Raw genomic sequence first — 24012 nt, 5'->3', positions numbered from 1 at the left:
ACAGTGATATACTAACAGTAATGCAGTCATCTATAATGTATTTTCTTTTTTTTTTTGACACAAGATTCTGAACAATAAACCCTGTAAAATACAGCAAAACAAAGCGCTGCTAATATCATTATATGTTATATACTGTAGATAGGACACACCATCTCTAGGAAAGGACAGTCAATGAAAATGACAAGTTACCGCTGTTATAGCTGATCACACAGTTTGCATATACGTTTATGCATATTTTTAACTATGTCCCAATAAAGTTTGCATAAATATTCAGGGGACAATAAAACACTAACACATGCATCCAGAAACAATCATATAATGTGTCTAGGATATCAGTTTTTCATTCACAGTTACCCAGTACCCAGACAGATTCATATAATAAGAAAAAAATCCTAGAAAGAAATCCTATTTTTATACACTCCACAAAGTCTATGTTTAGTTTGATGTTTGTTCATATAAAAGACCAAGGATATGCAGGGCATCCTAAATGCCAGTCCCAGTCCTGGAGAAATGGGTGGGTTGTGGCATGAAAGGCATCTGGTGTAAAATCAGTGCCAATAACTTGCAGACTGCATGATCCAGTGTGAGCTAATGAATCCAGAGAAGAGGACAAACCCCAGGGGGGAAAAAAACTCATTGCTGCACACCAAGGATGTTGTCTAGCAGTCGGTACCAACTGCACAATATGGCCAAATGTTGATGGACACCCGATGACCACACCAAAGAATTTGTTCTTTCTCAACGTATTGCCACGAAGTTGGAAGCACACAGTTGTCTATAAAGTTTAGGCATGAATTACAATTAGCATTACAATTTTCCTTTACTGCTACTATGAGGTTTAAACGTGTCCAACATGACAATGCCCCTCCACAAACAGAGGCCCATTAAGGACTGGCAAGGGTGGAATGGAAAACCTTCAACCTACATTGAAATTTTGCACTATGGCTTATCCATGTGTTTGTCATTTCTGTACACATTCACGCACATATGATGTTTCTCTATCAAAAATTGATTTGCTTTTTTATTTGTTTTTGTTTATTTTGTTATTTGCCAATTTCCACACACTAGTCAGCTCTCCAATTTTTACACTCATTCTTATCAACCATTTTGAGAAACTGTGAGGCCAGCCAAACTCCTGTTGCATCATTAAATATTAGGCTGTAATTGACAGCAGAGAGAGTGATGTCATCCCTCTCACACAGCCAGTGTGGCCAGTTTCGCTCTGTATTGCTCCTGTTCATGGATGGCTGTTTTATTATTTTCATTTTTTTATCTTTTTTTTTTTTTTGAGCCAGTAGTTGTTTAAACCAAAAGGAACTCGGGGTTTAACCAATGAACAGATGACAAGCACAGCAAAAAGAACCCAGCACACTTCAACAAGAAGTACATGATTTCTGTTTGGTTACAACAAGCTGATATGCTTGGACCTGTTACAGCAGGTCATGTTTTAACATGGGAATACATTAGACTATTCGGTGTGGTAATCACTGTATGACAGGTTTTTTTTTATAGCCAAGTATGAAAATCTGTCATAAACTCACAATTCATATATCACATGAATAATAATAATACATTTCCACACTAACCACATTTCCAGTGTCTCTTATTACCAAAAAAATGCCATTTTGTTTATTCACAAATTAAATTAATGAATGTAAAGCCTATATAATTGAATAGCATGAAATAGCACTTTTAAATTGCACCTTAGAACTTGCTAGTTAGCGTTGGTTACCTAACAGGGTTGCCAGGTCTGCAGACAACCCACCCTGCAAAAACTAATTTCAAAGATAATCCCCTTGGACCACTACTAGTAACAAATGCTAATAAAAGCTAATGCCAATGCTAATTATGTATGTTGTTAAACTGACCATGATGTCCTCTTAAGGCTCAAGTTAATATCTTTTATGATTCTTAAACCATTTAAACATTTCCTAAGTGCTATAATTAAGCCAGTACATTTCCTGGAAACTGTAAAAGCCTAATGACGGAAACTGTTTTGACTAAATTGTGTTAAAACTATAAATATCAATCCTAACTTCTTTGATTATTTTTACATGTATAATTATATAAAAAAACAAATTAAAGTGACTCTGGAACTGTTACATAGCTTGTGTAAATCCAATACAAACTCCCGCACTTGACACACCCTGCCTCTAACAGACCCGTTCCAAAGATTCTTCTAATTTTCTTTGATCTTGCAAAAAGTAAGACAGCCAGACTAACTGAACAGGCTGTTAGAGAAGTGATTAAACTTTTTTTTAAACTAGAATCGATGTTGAATTTTGAGCTAAGATGTTATAAGCTGAGGTAACCGAGGTAGTCAAAGTAGTCAGAAACATATTGTAGAGGAACAGAGGTTCTGGGTCAAAAACCATAAATGTTCTCAATTCACAAAAGGCTCTTTGAAAATGGGGGAGGGTTCATTCTACGCTGCCTGTGCCAGTATTTATGAAATCCCTCAGTCCATTACAATAAGTAGTTGACTTACTCAATAACCCAAGCAAACGTGGCTACAAAAAAACAGTAATTCATCCTAAATTATTTTTTTCATTTCCAAGTTTCTGACCATATCCAGGACCACAACATGTAAAGGGGATTAGAATATATAATAGCCTCTGAAGTGGCTACTGCTAAATTTTTTGGTCAGGACAGTTTGTCAACTGGGACTGGAGTTCTGAGTGACCAAACCTAAAACCTATAAAAAAAAAAATATTATCATCATCATTATTATTATTATTCTCTGCTTTATGAGGCTTAACAAGTCTTAACATTTGCTCTGGACAAATGCCTCCTCATGGATTATTAAGGACAAACACAGTCCAGATTCTTGTGACTGACAAAAATTTAGACATCTCATGCACAGACAGACAGACAGACAGACAGACAAATAGATAGATAGATAGATAGATAGATAGATAGATAGATAGATAGATAGATAGATAGATAAGACTTTATTGTCACTGTAGTTTTATGTAATGAAAGTTATAATTGCAAGAGCTGAGCAGTTAAGGGTTAAAGGACCAGCAGTCCGAATTTAAACTTGCAAACTTGCAATCACAGAACTACAACCACAAAACGTCCCCTGCTGCAATAAAGAGAAAGGTAGATATTTTAAGATGTAAGCAGGGCTCATGCCAAAGAGTTAGGTCTTTTAGCACCTTCATTAGTGATTTGACATGGTCTCTTGGATAGCTACCAAACCAGATCTATGTCTGTAACTAGAGATAAAAACACCCTGCATATTGATTCCCAATCATACATACTAGTATGACGTATTTTATTTGCAATTACTTTGCAAAGTCACTTTATGATGCATTGGTGCTGTTAAAAGACAATGATGTCATCATGAAACTGTGCAATGCCATCACACAGGAAGAAACATCTGCTGATCCTGGACCACTACTTTCTATGACATCTTACAAGGCTGACTATATTCACACGTGTCCAGTACGTTCCACATAGCCAAGAACTGCATACTTCCACAAAAAGGGGAAATGTGACTGCCGTAGCAGATGGCCAAATATGATAGCTTTAAATAAAACTGGTGAAAAAATTCTAAAGAGTGCATTTTGTCCAGTTGATTCTTTAGTGAAAACTGGCATCAAGAGAACCAGTTTCTGGAGAACAGGGTCTGTGAAGACTGTGGCCAGCAAATTGCAAAACCATAAGGCTGTATATCCTGTCTTTTTCTGTTGTCAGATAGCAATAATATTAATTGTAAGTTGCTGATTTTCAAGAATTAATGAACTTCAAAAGTTTTTATAATGCCATAGCGTATAGCGTAATGCATGAAAGGTTTTATAGCTTAAACATCTTAATGAAAAACAACTGACAAACCAGGTTAAAAGGAAGTATACCCAAAAAAAATAAAAAAATACCAAAACATGCAGGCGGGTAATAATAGATGATTTAGTCTATTTCTGTATAAGCTTCTGTGTAAACTCAAAATAGAGAAGCTGGAACATTTTTAACTGGTACAAGTGATGAGTCTTGACGTGCATAAATTCAATTCCTTTCCTTTGGTGGTCACTTAAAAGGGAACAATACAAAACAGGAACAACATGCTCTATATTGTGTGCACTCTTTCTTTTATTAGGACAAAAGTGTAGCTGACTGAACCAGTAACTTTATAATGCATGAAAGCCTTTGTGGTCAAAATGGCAAAAGAAAAAGAAAAAGAGACATGCGAGAGCTCCTAAGGCAAGTTGCCTCATGATCGTCTCACTTAAAAGAGAAAGTTAAACACATATTATGTCTGCTTTCTGGAACGCAATTTAGTAACCTTTAATAGAGAGTTTACAATTCAACCAATAGATGTTTTTCAAACTATAATAAGCACTAGTCCATGAATTTTCTTGTCTGTTCCTGTTGCTGGTTAATGTTGTTAACGTTTTTTTTTTTTTTAAATGACTGAATTACAATTCTGGCACATGACGCACCTGTTAATTTCTTTTATAATCACATTAACGACTAAATTCCATGTTAGATCCATTTGCCCCGCTTGTAATCTTCACACCGTTACACATCTCATGTCTTGCTCCTTTAAGAGGCACGCTGGAACCAGCCAAGTGCACTTTTAGGCACATCGGGAATCAATTTATCCTCATCTGTCTCCTCTTTTCGTCCTCTCCAATTTGGCTGTTGATGATATCCTGACATTTGTAAGGTCACATGATTTTCACACGAAACAGGAATTTTATTCGGCCTTCTGTTTTACTCTCTATCACTCCCAATTTCCATTCTCCTACATGTGTACTATGCAAACAGTGCAATATACTGTGTTGGTGGTGCAGAGTGATGAACTATACAAAGTTAACAGCATAGTGGATGTGTGTATTCAGCCCACGTACACTGCATTTCCTGCTTGGCATATGATATGCAAAAGCCCTTGAGAAGTGAACTTGGAACTTCCAAACTGACAGAACGATGATAAAAATTTTATAACCAGATTCCTGACTTTAACTTGCAGCTATGATTGGTCACATGTAGACACTGAGGAGTTAATGTCTCTCTGTCTCTAGCTCTCTCTCTAACATGGCTGTCGTACAGAAATTTGTTTACTTAAGTATGTTTTTTTCTTGCAAATGGCCTCAACACATCAAACCAGTAAAAAGCATGAACATGGGAGATCTACTTGATTTCAATGGAATCAACGTTTCAAGACCTCATTCCAGTCTGAAAGATAAATAAGATTAGCTGATGAATGATAGCTCTGGAATGTGAGAGGCAAAGCCCCATTTTGCAAAAGATTTTTCGGAAGATCTCTTTTCATTATTGCGTCTGGTCACTTGAGTACTTCCAAATAATTTGCTGCTTTGTTGGAGACTCGTTTCTTGTTAAACCACAGATTTTCTGGCATTGAAGCTTTTCTGGATGACAGCTCCAGTTGCAGTAGCTCTGCAGACTTAGAATCACATGACAATCTTGTTTATCGAGTCTGCAGCGAGCAATGTGTCATAATCACTAGGCTAAACTATACAGCCGAATTATACGGCCACATGGAGAGCAACACCGAATTATATTCATGGACTATTTACGGAATATTTATTCATATTTTTATTATTATAATTAATAAATGCACTAGAAGAGTGAAAAGGAAGTGTCATGGGGGATTTTAATTGTATTTAAAGTTCTTTTTTTGTTTATCCTTGCCTTCCAAAATAAAGGAAAAAAATCAGTGAATTAATCAACTAATAAGTGATACCTGAACATGTCAGCATCACTGAACACCTGAGCACACATGGAAGAAAAACTGACATGCTTACTATCACCAGCTGAGCTCATCTCCAACGAATAGTCTCACACTTACAAGAGTCAGACATCATAATTAACCATGGAACAGCAGCACAAAGACTAACCGGTTGAAATTTACATAGGATCAAGCTCAGCTTTCAGTAATTATTCAAACTTTTAGTAATTCTCTTATTTGTATAAGGTATATTTATTGTTGAAAAAATGTGACTACATTGTTATAATCAGTGCTAAAAAAGAAATCAAGCAGTGGGAAATGGTGAGGGTTCTTTTCAACCTTGATCTACGTATAAGTTGCACACATTTAATGGTTTACAAAGTCCCAATAAAACTCATATACTGGTATAGCATTAAACCATGAAAATCAAGATCGAGGCCTAGATTCGTCAATATTGTAGCTTCAGATATTTCCTTATGGTAGTTAATGAATAGTTAATTTATACAGTAGAAATTAAAATTTCTGAGCAATGGCCAGGGATGGTAATTTGAAGGTATCTTATCATGACCAATGCTGAATAAACAAATTACTAATTCATCTAAACATGTTAGTGAATTATTTGCATAAAGTTTAATGCAGTACTAACATCTTTGAGATGCTTGCTGTCAGAAGGAGATTACAACTATGTTAAGTTTGTGCACAATAATATTCTGACCTTGGTATTTTACTCCATTTACTATGCAGGAAAGAAGAGCCTAATGCATTTGTATATAAAGTACTTTCACCTACAGTGCCGCTGTATTCGCACCTTCCTGATTTATTTATTTTTTTGCATATCTGTCATACTTAAGTGATTCAGATGATCCAGCTAATTTTAATATTACACAAAACAGATAACAGGAGTAAATTCAAAATGCAGTTTTTAAATGATTATTAAGGGAATAAAGCTGTCTAAACCTACTGTGGGGAAAAAGTAACAGCCCCCAAACCTAATAACTAGAATTTTTGGCCCACTCTTCTTTGCAGAATGTCTAATATTAAAATTAGCTTGATGATCCGCGTGTGATAAATATGCAGGAAAAAAAAAAACAAGGAAGGGTCAAATACTTTTCTTAGCAATGTTTGCATGCCTATCATCACTGCTGGTACCTCAATCTGTTCTTATGTGTTTTGTTGGGAGAAACAAACCTGCCGTTGTATGTCTTTTTCCCTCTGAGGTAATTTGATAAGTGACATCATACTGCTTATGCAAGCTACAGCACATTTCTGAATATCAAAATCATCAGTAACTCTACTCACAAGAGTTGTTATGTAACACACATATTTAAGAAAAGATTAACTTACTCTGATTATATTTACATCCAAAATAGTTTTTTTTCCTTATTATATAAATCATTTTGAAATAATTTAATTTGTATTATATATTATACAAATTGAATTTATGTGGATACCTGACTATTATGCACTATTCCAGCTGTGGTGATTTGCGCATTAGAAGAGCATTAGTGGTGTCCTGACTTAAAATCAACGTTCTACTTCATCCCAGAAATGTCAACTGGGTAAAGGTTCAGGGTTCTAAACAGGCCACACTCGTTCTTCCACCCCAAACTTGGCAAAAAAAAAACAAAAAATCAATTTGTGTTTAGGGGCATCATCATGACTGAATATGTTTGGGTCTGTTATTTGTAGTTAGGGCAAATCTAAATGTTACAGCGTACGTAGGCATACTCTCAAATGTTTGTTAAAGGGAAAAAGGAAATTATGTTAAGCAAAAAAAAAAGAGCCTGAACCTAGAAGCAAATTAAAGTGGCATTAAAAAGTGGCACCATTCATATTATAAGTAAAACTTTAGAGTTACTTAGTGACTTTAGATTTCTCGGTAACTTGACAAGTTAAACTGGTTAAAGGTCCCATATTGTACTATTTCTTTGTTTTTTAAGTTTTGGAGCACCACCAAAGGGTGCCTGCTTATGCTTAATCTGAAATACCCCTAATGTATTTCATCATAACTCAAGCTTGCCTAGTTTCACTCCTACTCCATATGCGCTGTTTCAGTGTTTATGTAAATGAGCTCCTGCTGAGCCACAATAATAATAAGCCACACCTGATCAGAAAATAACAGAAATGAGCAACAAGGTTGGGGAGGAAGGGGGGGGCGGTTATTATATAAGGGCAGAAAGCAGAAAAAACAATCAAATTATATAAAAAAGCATCAATCTTTTTTTCCTTAGCTTTTTGTTTGTACTTGCACACTGGAGACCCAGATAATGTACGTGATAGCAAAAAGTAATTTGCATCATGGGTGGTCCTCACCATTAAATTCAAGTGTCCAAAAAGAACCATGTGAAGTTCAGTAATAACTGACGAATGTGTTATTGTTGGAAAATCACCGTGTTCTAAGAGAAATATTGTATTTTATTAAATTTTGCTTTTGAGTAAAAACTGTAACTCTCCTCTTGCATCACACCACCCCTGAAAATTTTCCTACACAACACACAGGGGTATTTTGTCACGCTAAGTTTATTTCCCTCATCTCATCTCATCTCATCTTATCATCTTATCTTATTTAATTTTATTGCATATTTTCACCCTGCCTAAAAAACTATTTTGATTTAGACCAGGTGCTCTGTGTATTGAAATGTAATTTTTTTAAAGTAAATTTTACTTTTGAGAGTTGCACTTCCATGATAAAGTACTGGACTGACACAGACAGAAGTGTTAAATCTGCCAGAAAATGGGCCAAAACTGACATCTCTGTCTCCTGTGGACCAGACAGTTGTACGCAACTCATGAATCATTACAGGTGTAAGAGCGCATTTCTCTCCGTCAGGCCGCCCACCCTCTGCTGCTGTATTTCCTGTCAGTCTCTAAAACCCTGCACTCTGCTGTCTGCCCCTGCACTTTCACTCTCTTGCACACATGTCCCCTCCTCTCAGTATGACAAAGCGTGTCTGCTGCTCCGAAACAAACACAACGCTGTAATTCAATGATCTGTTAAATCAATTCAAATGTTTCTTTCTGACTTTCAGCACTTTCATCAATCATAAGTTGTAAAGTGGATATACAACACAGTGAAAGGAATATAACTGAGGCTATTTTTTATTCTCCCTGCATAATTTGTCTTGAATGTTGTCATTAAGTACTTGCTGGACAGAACTCGTAGGAAAATTATTGGGATAAAGTAAGGCGTAATTGTGAGTTTGTGCTTGAAATGTGTAAAAAGGTCTCCTACATTCATCAGATCCAATACTTGGACTTTAATATAGCCACGATTCTTACCTTCGTTAAAATCTTTAACTTTAAACTAAAGAAGGGATTTTATGCATTTAAAAGATTCAAAAATGGAAATGACAACAGGATGACTATGAGGAAAATACTTGCATGCCACTAGACACCTTGAACTATTAAATATAGAGACGATTATCCCACAAAGTCATCATCATAATTATAACAGGTAGACGAATCCCACGCACAGCAGGTTTTAAGTCATCTGATAACATGAAAAAGGGAAATGGAAACGATGTCTGAAACCACAAACTGTAAGGGACTTTCAAGTCAAATTGGGACTTTTTATTGTGCAGAATAACAAAACAAAATACAAAGTCTGACTTTGAGTTTGACTTAAATATAATCCCCTGCTACACTAATGTACTTATCCCAGCATTTCACTAATGCTTGGATAACATCAAGGTACAAAGTTTTCTATGGCACGATCGGATTGCCTGCTTCACGTCTGAAACATTAGCCTCCCAGGAATTCCTTTAATGGCCCGAACAAGTGGAAATGGCTTGGCCTAAGGTCAGGACTTTATGGGGGATGTGGGAATTAGTCCCAGCCGAGTTCCTGTAATGTGCAAGTGATGTTTGTGAATGATTGAGTGTACAGTTCCACAGACAGATGCATTTCATTCGCAATCCAATGTTCACCAGAACAACTGCAGCGGCCTTCAAGCCACCTCGACTGGGATCGACATTCACGAACAAACAACCTTTTTAAAAGGTTTACACCACTCAAATGCAGCTAAGAGTCTCAACACAGTACTGTGTGTGAAGTCTTCTGTAAAAGTCAATCGGTCAATCAGTGTAAAAGTCCCGGTTTGACTTAAACACCCCTCATATTTACAGTACAGTGTGTTATTTTAGAAGTCGCATAATATCTTAAACATAGTGGTGTATAACCGGTCATCTTCTGTAATCCTTAAGGTTTTCATCTGGCAAACATTCTTGATGCACTGTGTTGTTTATTTTAAGTACATAGTATATAGAGTATGATTTCTGACAGAGTTTATAAGTTATGGGTGAACATTACTATGAATGTAGTTTTTATGTGAAAGTACAAAAAATGAAACAAGTCATGTACTTCTTGTTATTCGATTAACAACACTAAAGCTTGCTCCACAGATGCACATACAGAAACTCTAGATCAGATTACATGTAACGCGCATATAAATCCAGAATGTCTTCAGGCGACCCGGTTTAACATGCACATACAAGCAGCTTATTTGTAATGTAAAATCAGAATTTGAATCATTTAAACTGGTGACAATCTTTGCAATTAAATATAGTCAGTGATTATCCTAAAGAAACAGGAAAGGATTTGTCTAACTGTGCATGCGCAGCACACAGGGTGTGTTTGACATTGGAATCGAGTCAAAGTACACTGAAGAGCTGGATGGGAATATAAACAGTTCACTCTGATTTCTTGGACAGTTATAAAATACTTCAGATGGTTTTCTGTTCATGCATGTAAATGACTTGAAATGGAACTGTGAATTCATTTCTCCGTATTGTGATTTTTCATGAGACAAACATGCTAATGATTTCACAAGACCAGCTTGTTACTTCTCCGGAAACAAATTCCACACACAGACTCATACACTCATGACTGGTTACAGCTTTTCACATTATCAGTAGTAGTATGAAGACTAATATTCTAATGATGTTTGATAATGATTGACAAATAATATAAAAGCTTTCCAGAATTACAGTCCTTGCAACATAAACTTCTTCTTCCTTTATGTCCAAACCTTAAAAATAAATCATAAGGGTAAAAAAAAAAAAAAAGAAAAATCAGATATGTATTATGTTGAATTTACCAGTTATAGCATGGTCTTGATGCATTGGCTTATTGATTATTGTTTAAAATACTTGAGACGATACTCTAGAACACTGAGCAGATGCATGTTCCATGCAGGTCTTAAGCAAGGTCAGAAAACCTCAGAACATTAAATCAAACCTGCAGTGGAAGTAACCAGCATCTGACTGAATGATTGTCCAGTATGCCACCCATTCCTCCTATACTGTAACTAGCTTATTATTTTAATTTTGAACAATAAAAACATAGTGATGTGAAAAATGTTAAATGTTAAAAAAAAAAAGTAACAATACAAAATATCACAGATTACCACCACACGTATATTTTCCAAAAATCTTAGAGGGTTACACTCTGTCATGTCAACAAGACTTATTTTTAATCTAGACCATGGGAAAAATTCTCTCGTAAGACCACAGAGGAAATGCTGGCATGAATTATCACTTCATCAGAAGAACAGAGCTAAACCTTCAGCGCAGATGATTTTTTTCATGTGAAATTTCCTTTTCCACAAAGCACTACACCTAAACTGCTTCACAAAAGTGTAAACCCAACACAAAAGCTTTTTTTTTTTTTTGCATGTAAGCTCTTCGGAATTGCATACACCACTCATAAACACCATGTACAGTAGAAATATTATGACTAGTGCTTATGGTAAAACACAGAGTGAATGACAGTTCTGAAAAAGGAAATGTTTTTTTTATAAGAGAGGTCATAGATAAATTGCAAATCACTGGATCAATATTGGTTATAATCACTCTTTACACCTGTGGTGAAGAGAAAAGCATCTCAGAACACACTAAACATTTCTGCTCACCACGGTTGTACAAAGTGATTATTTGAATTAATACAGGCTTCTCTCACTTATCTACACTTATTCCTCCACACAATGGATATTCTTAGTTTTTTTGCACCATTCTATGTAAACTTTAAACTCTAATTTCTGAAATACTCAAAACCATGCCACGGTCAAAGTCACCGAGATCACATTTTCCCCCTTTCTGGTGCTTGATGTGAACAATAAGCTAACCTCTTGACCTGCATTTGTATCATTTTATGCACCGTGATTGTCACATGATTGTCTGACTGGATAACAAGTGGGTGCACATGTGTTAATAACACAGTGAAAGTTGAGTGTACAAACAGTTATTCCCTCACTAGTCGCTATATTGTCCCTCTTGTAAAATTAATTACCAAAAAAACCCACAATTTTTCAAATTGTGCCATGTTATTTATAGAACGTCTCTCTGTTCTAAAGAATTGGCAGAAAACTTGCTGCCTGTTACGCAGTCACTGTTATAAGACCACACCAGCAGCAGAAGTAAATATTCATTAAGCATCGCAAATAATCACTAAATAAACAATGACATGTTTGTCTTTGTTAAATAACAATGCTTTTAATCATTCATCGATAGCCTTAGGATATGTAACTTATCTGCTTTTAAGTTCCTGTGAATTAGGTTTAGGATAAACACAAAACGCTTCTGTTGAAAAAGAGAGAAAGAATTCTTTCCGCCAAATAGTTGCTGCTCTGAATTCCTTACTGTATATAGATCATTCTACGGAAAAGGTGGAATTTGGGTCATAAAAATGTCTTCCGAAATGTATTTCTTCTTTCAAACACAGAACTTTATTTTTTTTATAATTTTTGGACATTTTATAACTGGTGTTACTTCTCTTCTTGGTAACACCAATGACAGTAACACCAATGACAATTTAAAGAAAAATCTTAACTACTTATAGAATGCCTTCTATGTGTGAGACGATGTGGTTTTCAGTTATGTCAAAATAAAATAAATATTAAATGTAAACAGTTTTTATGTCCAATTTTTGTTAGAATTATAAACTGAGTAACACTAATGATTGACTTAAAATATTTTAATAAAACTGCAAAATACATTTCTAAACAAATAAAAAGAGACATCTGTAATACCTTTTGCATTTGTCCAGTGCTTTTCATCTAGTGACCTCCGACTCAAGACCATAAAACTCTTTTTTTTGTGTAACAGTAACACCAATGACGTAGTTAGCGGTGACAGACATTTATTTCATATTATTAATTATAAACAATTATTTGTATCATTATAAATGATTTCAACCATTTGGCATGATTGTAGTGTTTAACGTTTTTTTATCAATAATCTATTAATTTTTTTGTGAATCAGATTTATTCCCTGAAAAGAATATCTTTAGATGAAATGTATATGGTCCCACTGGATCATAATGTGTGACAAGACATTTCCTTGAACTTGGCCTTTAAAAAAAAAGCTACAATTAAATATTTTAAATTAAAGGAAAGAAATGTTTCGAATGATTAAAAGGACATACTATATTTTCTGACAAATATACATGTACTCTGTCTGTAATGTTAATTGAAATAATTTAAATACAAAATAGCAAAACTACGGGACAGCACTATCCACCATTTTTGTAGAATGACCCATACGCCACTGAATCTTACAGCATTTAAAAGGCAAAACTGGTAGGACATTTAAATGCCTAATTGTTGAGAATTAAACTAATCTTCAAATACTTAAACATATATAATGAAAATATCATGTAATCCGTTTTCCATGGTGGTTGGTCTCACTCACACACTCACAGGCTATAACGCTTTATCCCATACAGGGTCGCGGGGGCCTGGAGCCTATCCCAGGAGACTCAGGGCACAAGGCGGGGTAAGATCTTACAGCAGGGCACACACAGTACACATGTCTTAGCCTTGTGGGAGGAAACATGGAGTACCCAGAGAAAATACACCAAGCACATGGAGAACATGCAAACTTCTTGCACGCAGACCTGAGGCAGGAATCGAACCTGGACCCTGGAGGTGCAAGGCGACAGTGCTAACCACTAAGCCGCTGTGCCGTCATGGTGGTGTTTATATAATAATAATAATAATAATAATAATAATAAAACACACATAAAGGTTTTTTTACATGCTTGGTGCAGTGCAAGTGTTCTACCACTTAAATCACAATGTAACACCCCACCTGTGACAATGTAGCAACTTTTACATCAATACTGGTAATTTGACTGTTTGAAGTGAGAAACATTGTAACATTGCGCAACAGGGACATCTAAAATGTCTACTTATACACCATAATACACTTTGCTTTGCTTTTCTGCTTAAACTAAAACTTTGCTGATCTGAAAAAAAAAACCAAAGGCTAAAAGTTTATAGTTTCACTTTAGACTAGGGTAGAAGTTCATTAGTGCAGACTGGAATTAAAAAAACAAAAACAAAAAAACAAAAAAAACCAACAACAATAATGATGATAAACATAAGCATACACCAAACAGCTTCAAGTGTCTGAGTCCCTGATTTCTCATCTAGGTGAGTTTGTGCAGTTTTCAGCCCTGCCTGTGGTCAGCTCGGGGTTCGAGTTGTGCTGAGGTGAGAAACTGTCAGTCGAGTCGAAGTGGATCTGATACTCACCCAGACTGTTCGTCGATCCATCCATGTTTGAGTCTGGTCGAGTTTAGATCTTTCTGAATCGGCGCATTGTCACATGCGAGAAATCCACTCGAGTCATTATGCTGAAACCAGAATCAAGAAAGTAAACTCCACTCCGCGGCAACACCACGGGGGAAAGTAGACAGGACACGTGTGTGTGTGTGTGTGTGTCTTTCTCTGTGTGTCTGTGCGTTGGGCGACGGAATGAAAATGCAACTCCAGTCCAAAACCGCACACACACACACACACACACACACATGCAGGAAATGCACGACGGAGGCACGTATAACTGCAGGCAGTGTAAATGGATTTCATGCAATTGTGAAACTTTCCCAGAGAACTCGTTTTCATTTAAACTACTAAACCAAGTGGTTTCAAACACCACTAGTTCAATTCGTATGAAAGCTTGTGACTTAATATTGCAACACACGCATAGACAGACACCTTTAGAAGTGACATTGCACATGACACAAGTTGACACACCGTTTCGAACCGCCACCTAGTGGCCAAACCGCGAACTCCATGCTGTTATTCTGAGGAACAAACGTCAAGCGGAACTCACTAGCGCGCGAATGTTTCTCTTGCTTTAAGCGGAACGTGAGCGCTGACGGACCCGGAAGTCATCATGCCGGTCTATTCGGATGGAAGGAGGAGGTTTGACCGATATGTGCCTGAATGTTAAACTATGTGATTCTTTAAATCTGAACTCCTGAACATCCCAAATGAAGGAGGTTTACTCCAAGCATCACAACAAGACATGTTTTAATTAGACATGGCGATGGTAAGCAAATAAACAGACTGTTATTTATGAAATATATGATAAATTCGCAATGTTGCATGGACTGCAGTCAGGCAGGATCCTAAATGGCACACACACACATACACACACACTTTTTTTTTTTTTTTTTTAGTAAATGTTATGTACAGATTATTTTCCAATAATAAAAAAAAATCTGTAATCAGAATTATGTATGAGGGTAAATTATGTAGATGTGGTTAATTTATTATCTGTGATTTAACTGTTTGTATTCTTGGTGTTTCTGTTGTATTGTTGTGCTCATGTTCTTGTTTTTTTTTTGTGATTTACTGTCTAATGTCCATCCCTCTTGTTTACAGTGGTGTGCTTTCATCTCTCAGCAAAAGCTCAAACTCACACTTAGTCAGGCTGTGACATCTCTCTCTCTCTCTCTCTCTCATTATTTTTATTTGTTGTTTCTTTTATTATTATATTTAAAGATTTTTTTAAGTCTGATAAATGCATGATGTTTCCAAAGTCAGCGAGTAATTACAATCCTGTGGTAAAGTCTTGAGCCATTCCTCATTTCTTTATATTTTAATTAAATATGAATTTTAAAGAAAAAAAGAAATGGAATCAAATGATTTACTGTGCCAGGCTGCAAAGTGTCTAAAGATTAATTTAAAAATTGGTTGTTTATGTTACAAACTCAGTAGCAACCTCATTTCCCCTCTCGTCTGTTCCAACCACTCAGCATCAGCGGTATATTCTTTCTGTTTAAATGATTCATATGTCATTGTGTGGCTTAACACACAACAAATATCCCCCTAAAACTGGTCAGGTACAGTGACTGGAAGATTCCTCAAGACTACAGTGAAAAATATATATAAAAAATTCTCACTCTTTGGAAGAAAAATATGGAGAAATGTGGGTCTAAGGGCACTGGATTTTTTTTACACGGTACTGTATCTTAAATAATCCTGATCTCAATTTTGACTAAAACAATTCTGATTATGATTTTCGCAATGATCAAGCAGTTCTGTGTTAATGTAAGAACCATTTTGGATTTAGATTAAGGTTTACTATTGTAATATTTCATCCGTCACTCATCTATAGATATGGTTAATATGTAATGGGTTATTAATACATTCTGTACAAGTTGTATTTTAATAAGTAGGGCAGTTACTCCATGCTGCATACTTTGCCTTTGCTGTGGCAAACTAAGAGGTCATTACCCCCATTATAAACAATGTTCTTTTATCATATAGGCCAGAAGGTTACTCTTAAAAATTAATCACACTGGTTGCATCACGTCTACGGTTATACCTGCAGTTACTCGACTGGACCCACAGCTCTACTCTGCTCATGTAAGTGTTCACAAAAATGGATTAGTTGAATATTTTTAAATAACCATGTCATCACAGCGGTCTGTAAATAAGAAACCAATTTAACTTGTCATTTTCATTTGTGTTTTAAGGTGCCAAGATGGATCCATTGCAGTTCAGCGTTTTGCAAGAGCAAACCAGACAGTACAAATCTTGAGGAAATAATCGAGCATGAGACTGAGAAAAAGACGAAATCTTTGGTCACACATGATGAGCTGTTTGAGCGAGCAGCCAGAGATGCGAAGAGCAAAGCCAATTTCAACCGAGTGGTGGACACCTTCAACAAGAAAGACATCCGCAGGCGCGGGCACGTGGAGTTTGTTTACGCTGCCCTGAAGAAAATGCCTGAATTCGGAGTGGAGAGAGACATCACAGTCTATAACAAGCTCCTGGATGTTTTCCCCAAAGAGGTGTTTGTGCCACGGAACTTTATTCAGAGGATGTTCAATCACTACCCCAGGCAACAGGAGTGTGGCGTACAGGTGCTGGAGCAGATGGAAGGTTACGGTGAGTTGTTGTTGTTGTTTTTTAAAACATTATTTATACATGTAGCTGGATTTGAAAAGTAGCATAAGTCTACACTCAGTGCTCACTTAACATAAAAATCAGTCACCATAAATGTGCTGGAGGCTGTTCTCTGGTTCTGTAGCTGTCCCTTTCTTTAATCGTAACATAACATTTTGTACAAATGTTTTCTACTTTTTAATTCATTCATCTTTAGCTTTCTTCTTAGTCAGGAGTGCACTGTTTCCAAGGTGAAAAAGAAATCACTCTGCATGAGATCATCAGTCCACCTTTGGGGATCACCCATAGCCACATACATTTATACCTGCATTGACACTTTAATTAGTTGCATGTTTATGGGATGAGAAAAAAAACAGTGGAACCTGAACAAACTGAGAATCTACAACACAATACACCACACAGCCAGGAACTGGTTAAAAGTGGGAGTCCAGACCTGTGAAGGGGTTAAAAACTTCACAGCTTCAAATAAAAAAAAAATTATGATGCAGTTACCTGACCTCAAAAGTAAAACTAACTAAATAAATGCTGGAAAACATTCTCTTAGTGTTATTATTTGTACTGACATTATTTGGTAGAGATGAGGGCGAAATCATCTCAGTTATGTAGTGCATTTACTTTACAGCATTTGACAGACGCCCTTATCCAGAGCGACTTACATTTACAGTATATTTCATTACACATCTTGAGCCTTGCATAAGGGCCAAATAGTGTCATGTTAGTGGGGGCGATGTTTGAACCCGGAACCTTCCTAATGAATAACTGCATGACTAATGTTTTAAGAAATCGGCTACCTTTAATTACTTATGTATGATTAATTTGTGACGCTGTTGAATAAAGCCTTCAGGGTATAAAGCTTTAGAGGTATGATTTTTTTTATTTAATACCGTAACTTCGAAGAATTTTAAATTATGTAAAAAAAAAAAAAAAAATCTGAAAGCAATTTTATATCGAATTGCGATATTTATAAAATCTTGATATTTATTTTGGCAGGAATTATGCCTAACATGGAAACAAAAGTCCTCCTGGTTCAGATCTTTGGAGAGAAGAGCCACCCGATGAGGAAGTACCAGCGCATCATGTACTGGTTTCCCAAATTCAAGAACCTGAATCCATTCCCAGTGCCTCTTGAGCTCCCACAAGACCCAGTGGACCTTTCTCGCTTCAGCCTCACACGCATTGCTAATGACCTGGATGCTAAAATTACAGTGTATCAGGTAACCGCTAGTCAGTGCATTTGTTATCAACAGAAATCAAGATTTTGATTTAAATGATTAACACAGGTTAGAGAAAATGTCAAAGCTGAATCAAGTATTAGAAATTGAATGAAGTTATATTTATGAAACAAGCTTCATTCTCGGACCTGCTTCAATGCCTAAAAGACATTCTTTATGCTCAGTATAGATCGTATGCTTAAATGCAGCAGTGTGAATTTGCAAAGGAAGGAAAGCTTCAGGAATTGAGGATATTATTATACTACTCTCTACAGAATTGTCCAGCTCTCTACTATTTGTGAAGATTTGAAGATTGTAAAACTGGTTTTTCTGCTTTGTTGAGGCAAATGTCACTGTTCAGGTGTCTGTTTTCCATAATCATCTCCATCTGCTTTTCCAGCTTCCCTCGACACATATCACAGAGACAGGAGAGGAGATCTTACACCCACATATCGTTGGTATGAAACTCATTGTGGATCAGGCCTTATTTTGCTTGTTTGCATAAGTTATAGACTTTAATCTAAATTAATACTGGTGTGTTAGTACTGTGTTCTAACTCTTACATGATGACAGACTGATTTAAAGTAAGAATACCAAAGGGGATCTGCAAATGAGTTGAAGATTTAGCAAATTTTTCTTAGCCAATTGTTGAACTTGTTAACAATCAATAATAAATTAATCATTAATGATAACAAGAGGAAATTTTAGCCCTTAGTATATGTTTTACTTGAACAGTTCTAGCAGCACAATTCAGTCTTTCTCCAAATACTGATTAATTTTTGTCGGCTATCACTATCGCACTATCCAGATATTAATTATTTCTAGTTCTAAATTATTGAAGATGAGTAAAATAGACGCTGACTAAGTGACCCCCGAAGACAATCATGAACATACAACAGTCCATCCTGAAAAGTGTTACTAATGTGTCATTACTATGTGGTCAGATTATTAAAAGTGTTTTAGAACAACAGCGATCAGTAAGATGGTGGAAAGGAAAGGGTATCGTGTGTTCGATGTTCACAAAAAGAACCAGACTCTTAATATAAGTATCAACAAGCATGTAAGGAGCTAAGCGAGCAAGGATCGTTAACCTAATGTTAAATTATAGCTATCGAAGTTTCCACTACATGCAAAACAAAGATTATCGGTAAACCACATAAAATGGAAATTAGCCAAATAATTTTTTATTATTACCATCTCTAGTAAGGAACCAATGGCTATATTCATTTATTAACCTCCTATACTGGTTATCTTGTACAGGGTCATGGGTGCCTGGAGCCTTTCCAAGGAGACTTTAGGCACTAGACAGGGTGCACGCTACACAGGGTTCCAGGCCATTGCAGGACGCACGCGCACGTGCAGGCTGACAATTTAGAGCCCCACTACAGGCAATTTGGGGACATCGTTTAGCCTAATCTGCATGTTTTTGGGTTGTGAGGGGGAACTGGGGTACCCACAGGAAACCCACCAAGCATGGGGAGAACAAGCAAACTTCACGCACACAGAGGCGTGTATCAAACCCTTGACCATAGAGGTGCCTGGGCGACAGTGCTCACCACTAATGGCCCCTAATTTCCCCTAATGGAAATATGTTTATTTTTACTTTTTTTAAAGGTTAAGTGCAGGGTAATTTATTTTATTTTTACGTTATAGTTTGTGTTAATTATTTTCCTGTATTTATTTTTTTGGGGCTGTGGAACGAATAATTTAAGTTTCCATTATTTCTTAATCGGAAAATTTGCTTTGATTTGGAATACGATCCCGCTTCCGGAATGAGTTATGCTCGTAGTTCAAGGTTCAACTGTATTGTTTCTGTGGTATTGCTCTTATTGGTTCCTGAGTTTTCTGACATACTGTAAAGAGAACATTATTCTGGCAAAAACCAATTAATTATCACCGAGGTAAAATTCTTGAATTTTTGACAAAATTTTAAACAGATTTTGACATCCCAGTTTTCTGAATTCGGAATATATTCGGACTAAGGTCTGTTTTTTATTTTTTAATCTTTGAGATATTTTTTTCCTACGAAGATGATGTTAAATAAGGAGCCAGTTTAACATGCACAAGAGTGTGGAAAAAAACGTAACAAAAACTGCACTTTGCTTAAAGATGTCTAAATCTTAGGTAAATAAGTGTAATTTACATAGACACCGAAAGTCAAATCTCAGAATGTCAAAAAGTAGTAGTTATTTTGCAAAAAAAAGTAGTTAATTTGGATAACTACTTAACTCCACAAAATGCCCTTTTTTATTTAAATTTTTTCAACTGTATACAAAATGTCAATGTTCCTGCACTGCTGTCAAAGACGGGGTTTTGTCCTTTTTCACATTTAGGGTTAAGAACACTTTAGAATGCTAGACATTAAGATAAAAGCGAATGTGAACCATATTTCAGGTTCAGGAACTGTATAGAAGGGTTTTATATTTCTATTCTTCTATTCCCAGCAATCTGACACATACTTTGAGCCACGTAATATTCTTCCTGAAGACACAAGTTGAGATTTAACAAAAACTAAGTGAAACAATCATTAAATCGTCACCTATGTGTGTGAGACAGTGTGTATTTCAAACATATCCTTACAGTCTCTTCCCTTGTAACAGGCATCCAGAGTCCAGAGCAGCGCATTCTGCTGGCCAAGCACAACCCAAACAAACCTGTGTTTGTGGAAGGCCCCTTTCCTCTGTGGCTCAGAAAGACCTGTGTACATTATTACCTGCTCAGAGCTGACCCGATCCCTCCTGAGGAGCAGGTACTATACAAATGAGAATTGTGTGATAATTACTGTCCGAATTATGCTGCTATACTGTACAACGTCCTTTAACACCATGACCATGACCAATTACGATGCTAACGTTAACGTTACTTTGCATTATAAATGATTTTATTTGTTCCCAATATAGATAGAGGAGGAGCTCGATCCCGAGTTAGTTGGTCCAGAGCAGAGCTTTTTCTTTCCTCAGTATATTGAACTTGATCTTAGGAAAGATCTGGGAGACGATGACAGCTTTGATGTGGATGATGGTAAGTGTAGACAACAATCAGTTTCCATAAAGTGATAAAGTAAATGCATCTATATTTGCAGAGCAGAGTGTGATTCTATTTGGTTTTAAAACCCCTTACTGCTTACCCAAATTTATGGGCTTATTATTCAGAGGAAGGAGTGATATCCGTTTCTTTGTTTCAGGTCAAAGACACCTTTTTAATTTTAAGCGTAAATGTGTTAGCATGAAGTTTAGTGATTCTTTGACAGAGGAATACCTGCTAAACTACTGAAAAAAGTAGGTGATGAAATGTATTTTTAAAGATTAGTTAGTTTGACATGTCATACTGTAGCAACAAAACCTACTGTATGAATGTTGTATTTGCGATAAATGTTGTGTTGATGGTTGATGAGACAAGGAATTGTAATTCTAACTTTTATTTTTTTATTCTAACTTTGGAATCGTTATAATTTAACTTACCACAAAAAAATTAAGAAGTTGTCACTGTGGTGATGGAGTTCAATAAAGTTAAAGTAAGCATGTACTATAATTACCATTAGCCATCTTAGCATTTTAGCTAAACTGAAGGCTACTAGCTTGTTGTAACTGGGGTAATTATGCAGGTAATTAGAAACTCTTTCCAGTTTAGCCATTTATAAATTATCCGGGGTTCAGGCCGAGTCAGCTCCTGCCAAGATGGTGACAACCAGAGTTCCCAGGTTAAAGCTTCAAAACTGCTCTTTAGAAATCCTATATTTGCTGTTAAAGAAGGTTTGTCGAGTTCTTACACACCCTCTCCAAACAGGGTTCAATTGATTAAAAACAAACAGAATAACAACTCAGAATGATCTAAATATTTTTTTTTTTAAATAAATGATAAAAAACTTTTTTTTCTTATGATATATCCAAATATTAACGTGCATCAATGATAATATGTTGTTAATAATCATGATAATAATAATAGGGACTGGGCTTAAAAGTAAAAAAAAAAGAAAAAAAAAGTGAATTAAAAAAAAAGGGGGAGGGGGGGGAATCCAAAAGTAGAATGAAAACTCCGCAGCACCCCCTCCTGTACAACTACTGTAAAAATTTTCTTAAAATTAGCCAATAAGGGTTTCCTTAATATGAACAAAAACCACCAGATTGGCTGGTTATACTTTAAAACCGTAGAAAGACATGCCATCAGAATAGAAGACGTGCCCCTTACAAAATGCATGGGAATGACTTTTCACACATACTTTGCCAAACAATGTTTTAATCCGCCAATCTGCAGGTCGAAAGAGAGTCACCTCAACTAGCCAAGGGTAAAAAGTGATACTTAAGGAGTTTTAATGTAACATTGCTTAATATGTTCATGACTCCACTGTGTATTTCTGACAAATATCATATTCTCTTTAAACAAATACAAGTATCAGATTCCCTGGTATAAGCAATGTCTGATTTCTTTTGTTCAGTGGTGGAAGGAGCGGTCTATGCCATGTGCATGACAGGACAGGGTGATCAGGCTACGCTAGCACAGTGGATCAATGGACTGCAGGAGGACAACCCAGTCTTAGGACAGGTTCCCACTGTGTTTCGCCTGGATTCTGGATTCAGGGAATTGCAGAAGGTCGAAGATGTTCGCTATGATTCTGAACAACATCCAGGAGCTGAAGAAGAGCACATCATACAAGATGAAGTTTTGCACTCACAGGGTATGAAGCAGTGATGGCAGCAGTCGAGTGTGTGTCAAGGCCTAGACAAAGGCCTTGGGTCCTGGTTTGTTCTTTGAGCAACTGAATGGTGATAACCTTATTTGTTAAATAAGCAAAGATAATTTGGCTACAACAATATGCTTCATGTAAGCTGTCAGTTCAGATAAGACTATAATTTCTTTTTTGAATTTGCATGGAGGTGTGCAGATTTGACCAAGATGGACTATGTTTAAAAGTATAATATATAGAACTGCAACTGGTGTTAAGATAATTTCAAGAGAAGGGTATCTCCTTTATACATCACTATTCTGTTTCTGCATGGCCTTTGGTGGAAACATCAGCAACAAGATTCTGAAGAAGATCAAACAATAATGAACAGGACATTTCAGAGGAATTTATAAGTAAATTCTGCAAATCTAAGAATAGTGTTTAATCTCATTTTCATCTCATGTAAAAAGAAATGAAAGTAAAATGTGCTGTATTAGATTTGACTAAATATGATTAACAACAGATGGGAGCCAGAGAGAATATAAGCAGCATTTCAAAGCTGTATTACTGAAACTGGTTATAATAAAGCAGATTACTGTTCCAGTACATTTCTGATGTAGATTTCGGTTTATGTTTTTAAAAAAGCTAAATAAAGCAAAAGAGCTTTTGAGTATAAATGAAATCTGCTTTTCTTATCTCTAGTACTATTTCTTTACCCTCTATCCCAGATATAATAATAAATGTTCCCCCCCCCTTTTTTACTTCCTTTGTATGTGACAAGATTAAACTATTAGGATAATAGGAGACATTAAACATGATAAATGGGACATGATTGTGCAGGTACTATCTGCTACTAGAATTTTGATTAGTTTTTCACTTCTCCTGTTTTAGTGTTTGTTGTTTCAGTGAAACATATAGACACTATACTGCACAAATGTGCATCAAGCTCCAGAGCTTTGGTATTGTATTAGCCCATCACTAGATTCAGCTAATCTTTTAATTAGCAGGTTTAGTGGGTGTGTTTAGGCATTGGTAAATTACAAACTGTGCTCGACACTGGCTCTCTAGGACTGCAGCTGAAGAACCCCACTAGAAGCAACCAAGAACACATAGGAATACTTTGTATACATACAGTTTTAGATACAAAGCATGTGACTGCCTCTCAACAGTACATAATTATATAAAATGCCTTTTCCTTCTTTCCTTCCATCAAAGAAACTCTGATTTCTTTAAAAGATACTATGTCAATGCTCTA

General features: G+C 36.1%; 2 protein-coding genes across 3 annotated transcripts in view; one reads left to right on the top strand and one right to left on the bottom strand.

Moving 5' to 3' along the window:
• eml3 (EMAP like 3) overlaps positions 1-14409 on the bottom strand; it is a 37483-nt gene extending 23074 nt beyond the window's left edge. The window contains exon 1 of one of the 2 annotated variants that reach the window (XM_053503595.1): positions 14220-14409. In XM_053503595.1, coding sequence (XP_053359570.1) covers positions 14220-14244 — 25 coding nt within the window. In that variant the 5' untranslated portion in view covers positions 14245-14409. The remainder of the gene's footprint in view (positions 1-14219) is intronic. The other variant, XM_053503604.1, reaches the window with a different exon arrangement.
• A 155-nt stretch (positions 14410-14564) lies between these two features.
• ecsit (ECSIT signaling integrator) lies at positions 14565-23428 on the top strand. The gene is made up of 8 exons (XM_053503616.1): positions 14565-15018; positions 16242-16340; positions 16451-16865; positions 17874-18097; positions 18495-18552; positions 20695-20843; positions 20995-21115; positions 22530-23428. Exons 1-8 carry the CDS (start codon positions 15010-15012, stop codon positions 22781-22783), a joined length of 1329 nt encoding a protein of 442 aa, XP_053359591.1. The 5' UTR covers positions 14565-15009; the 3' UTR covers positions 22784-23428.
• The last annotated feature ends 584 nt before the right edge of the window (positions 23429-24012 follow it).

This window comes from Clarias gariepinus, chromosome 1 (assembly GCF_024256425.1).
Source record: "Clarias gariepinus isolate MV-2021 ecotype Netherlands chromosome 1, CGAR_prim_01v2, whole genome shotgun sequence".
Taxonomy (NCBI): domain Eukaryota; kingdom Metazoa; phylum Chordata; class Actinopteri; order Siluriformes; family Clariidae; genus Clarias; species Clarias gariepinus.
The sequence above is the reverse complement of the archived record's forward strand: the minus strand, read 5'-3'. Positions and strand labels throughout refer to the sequence as shown.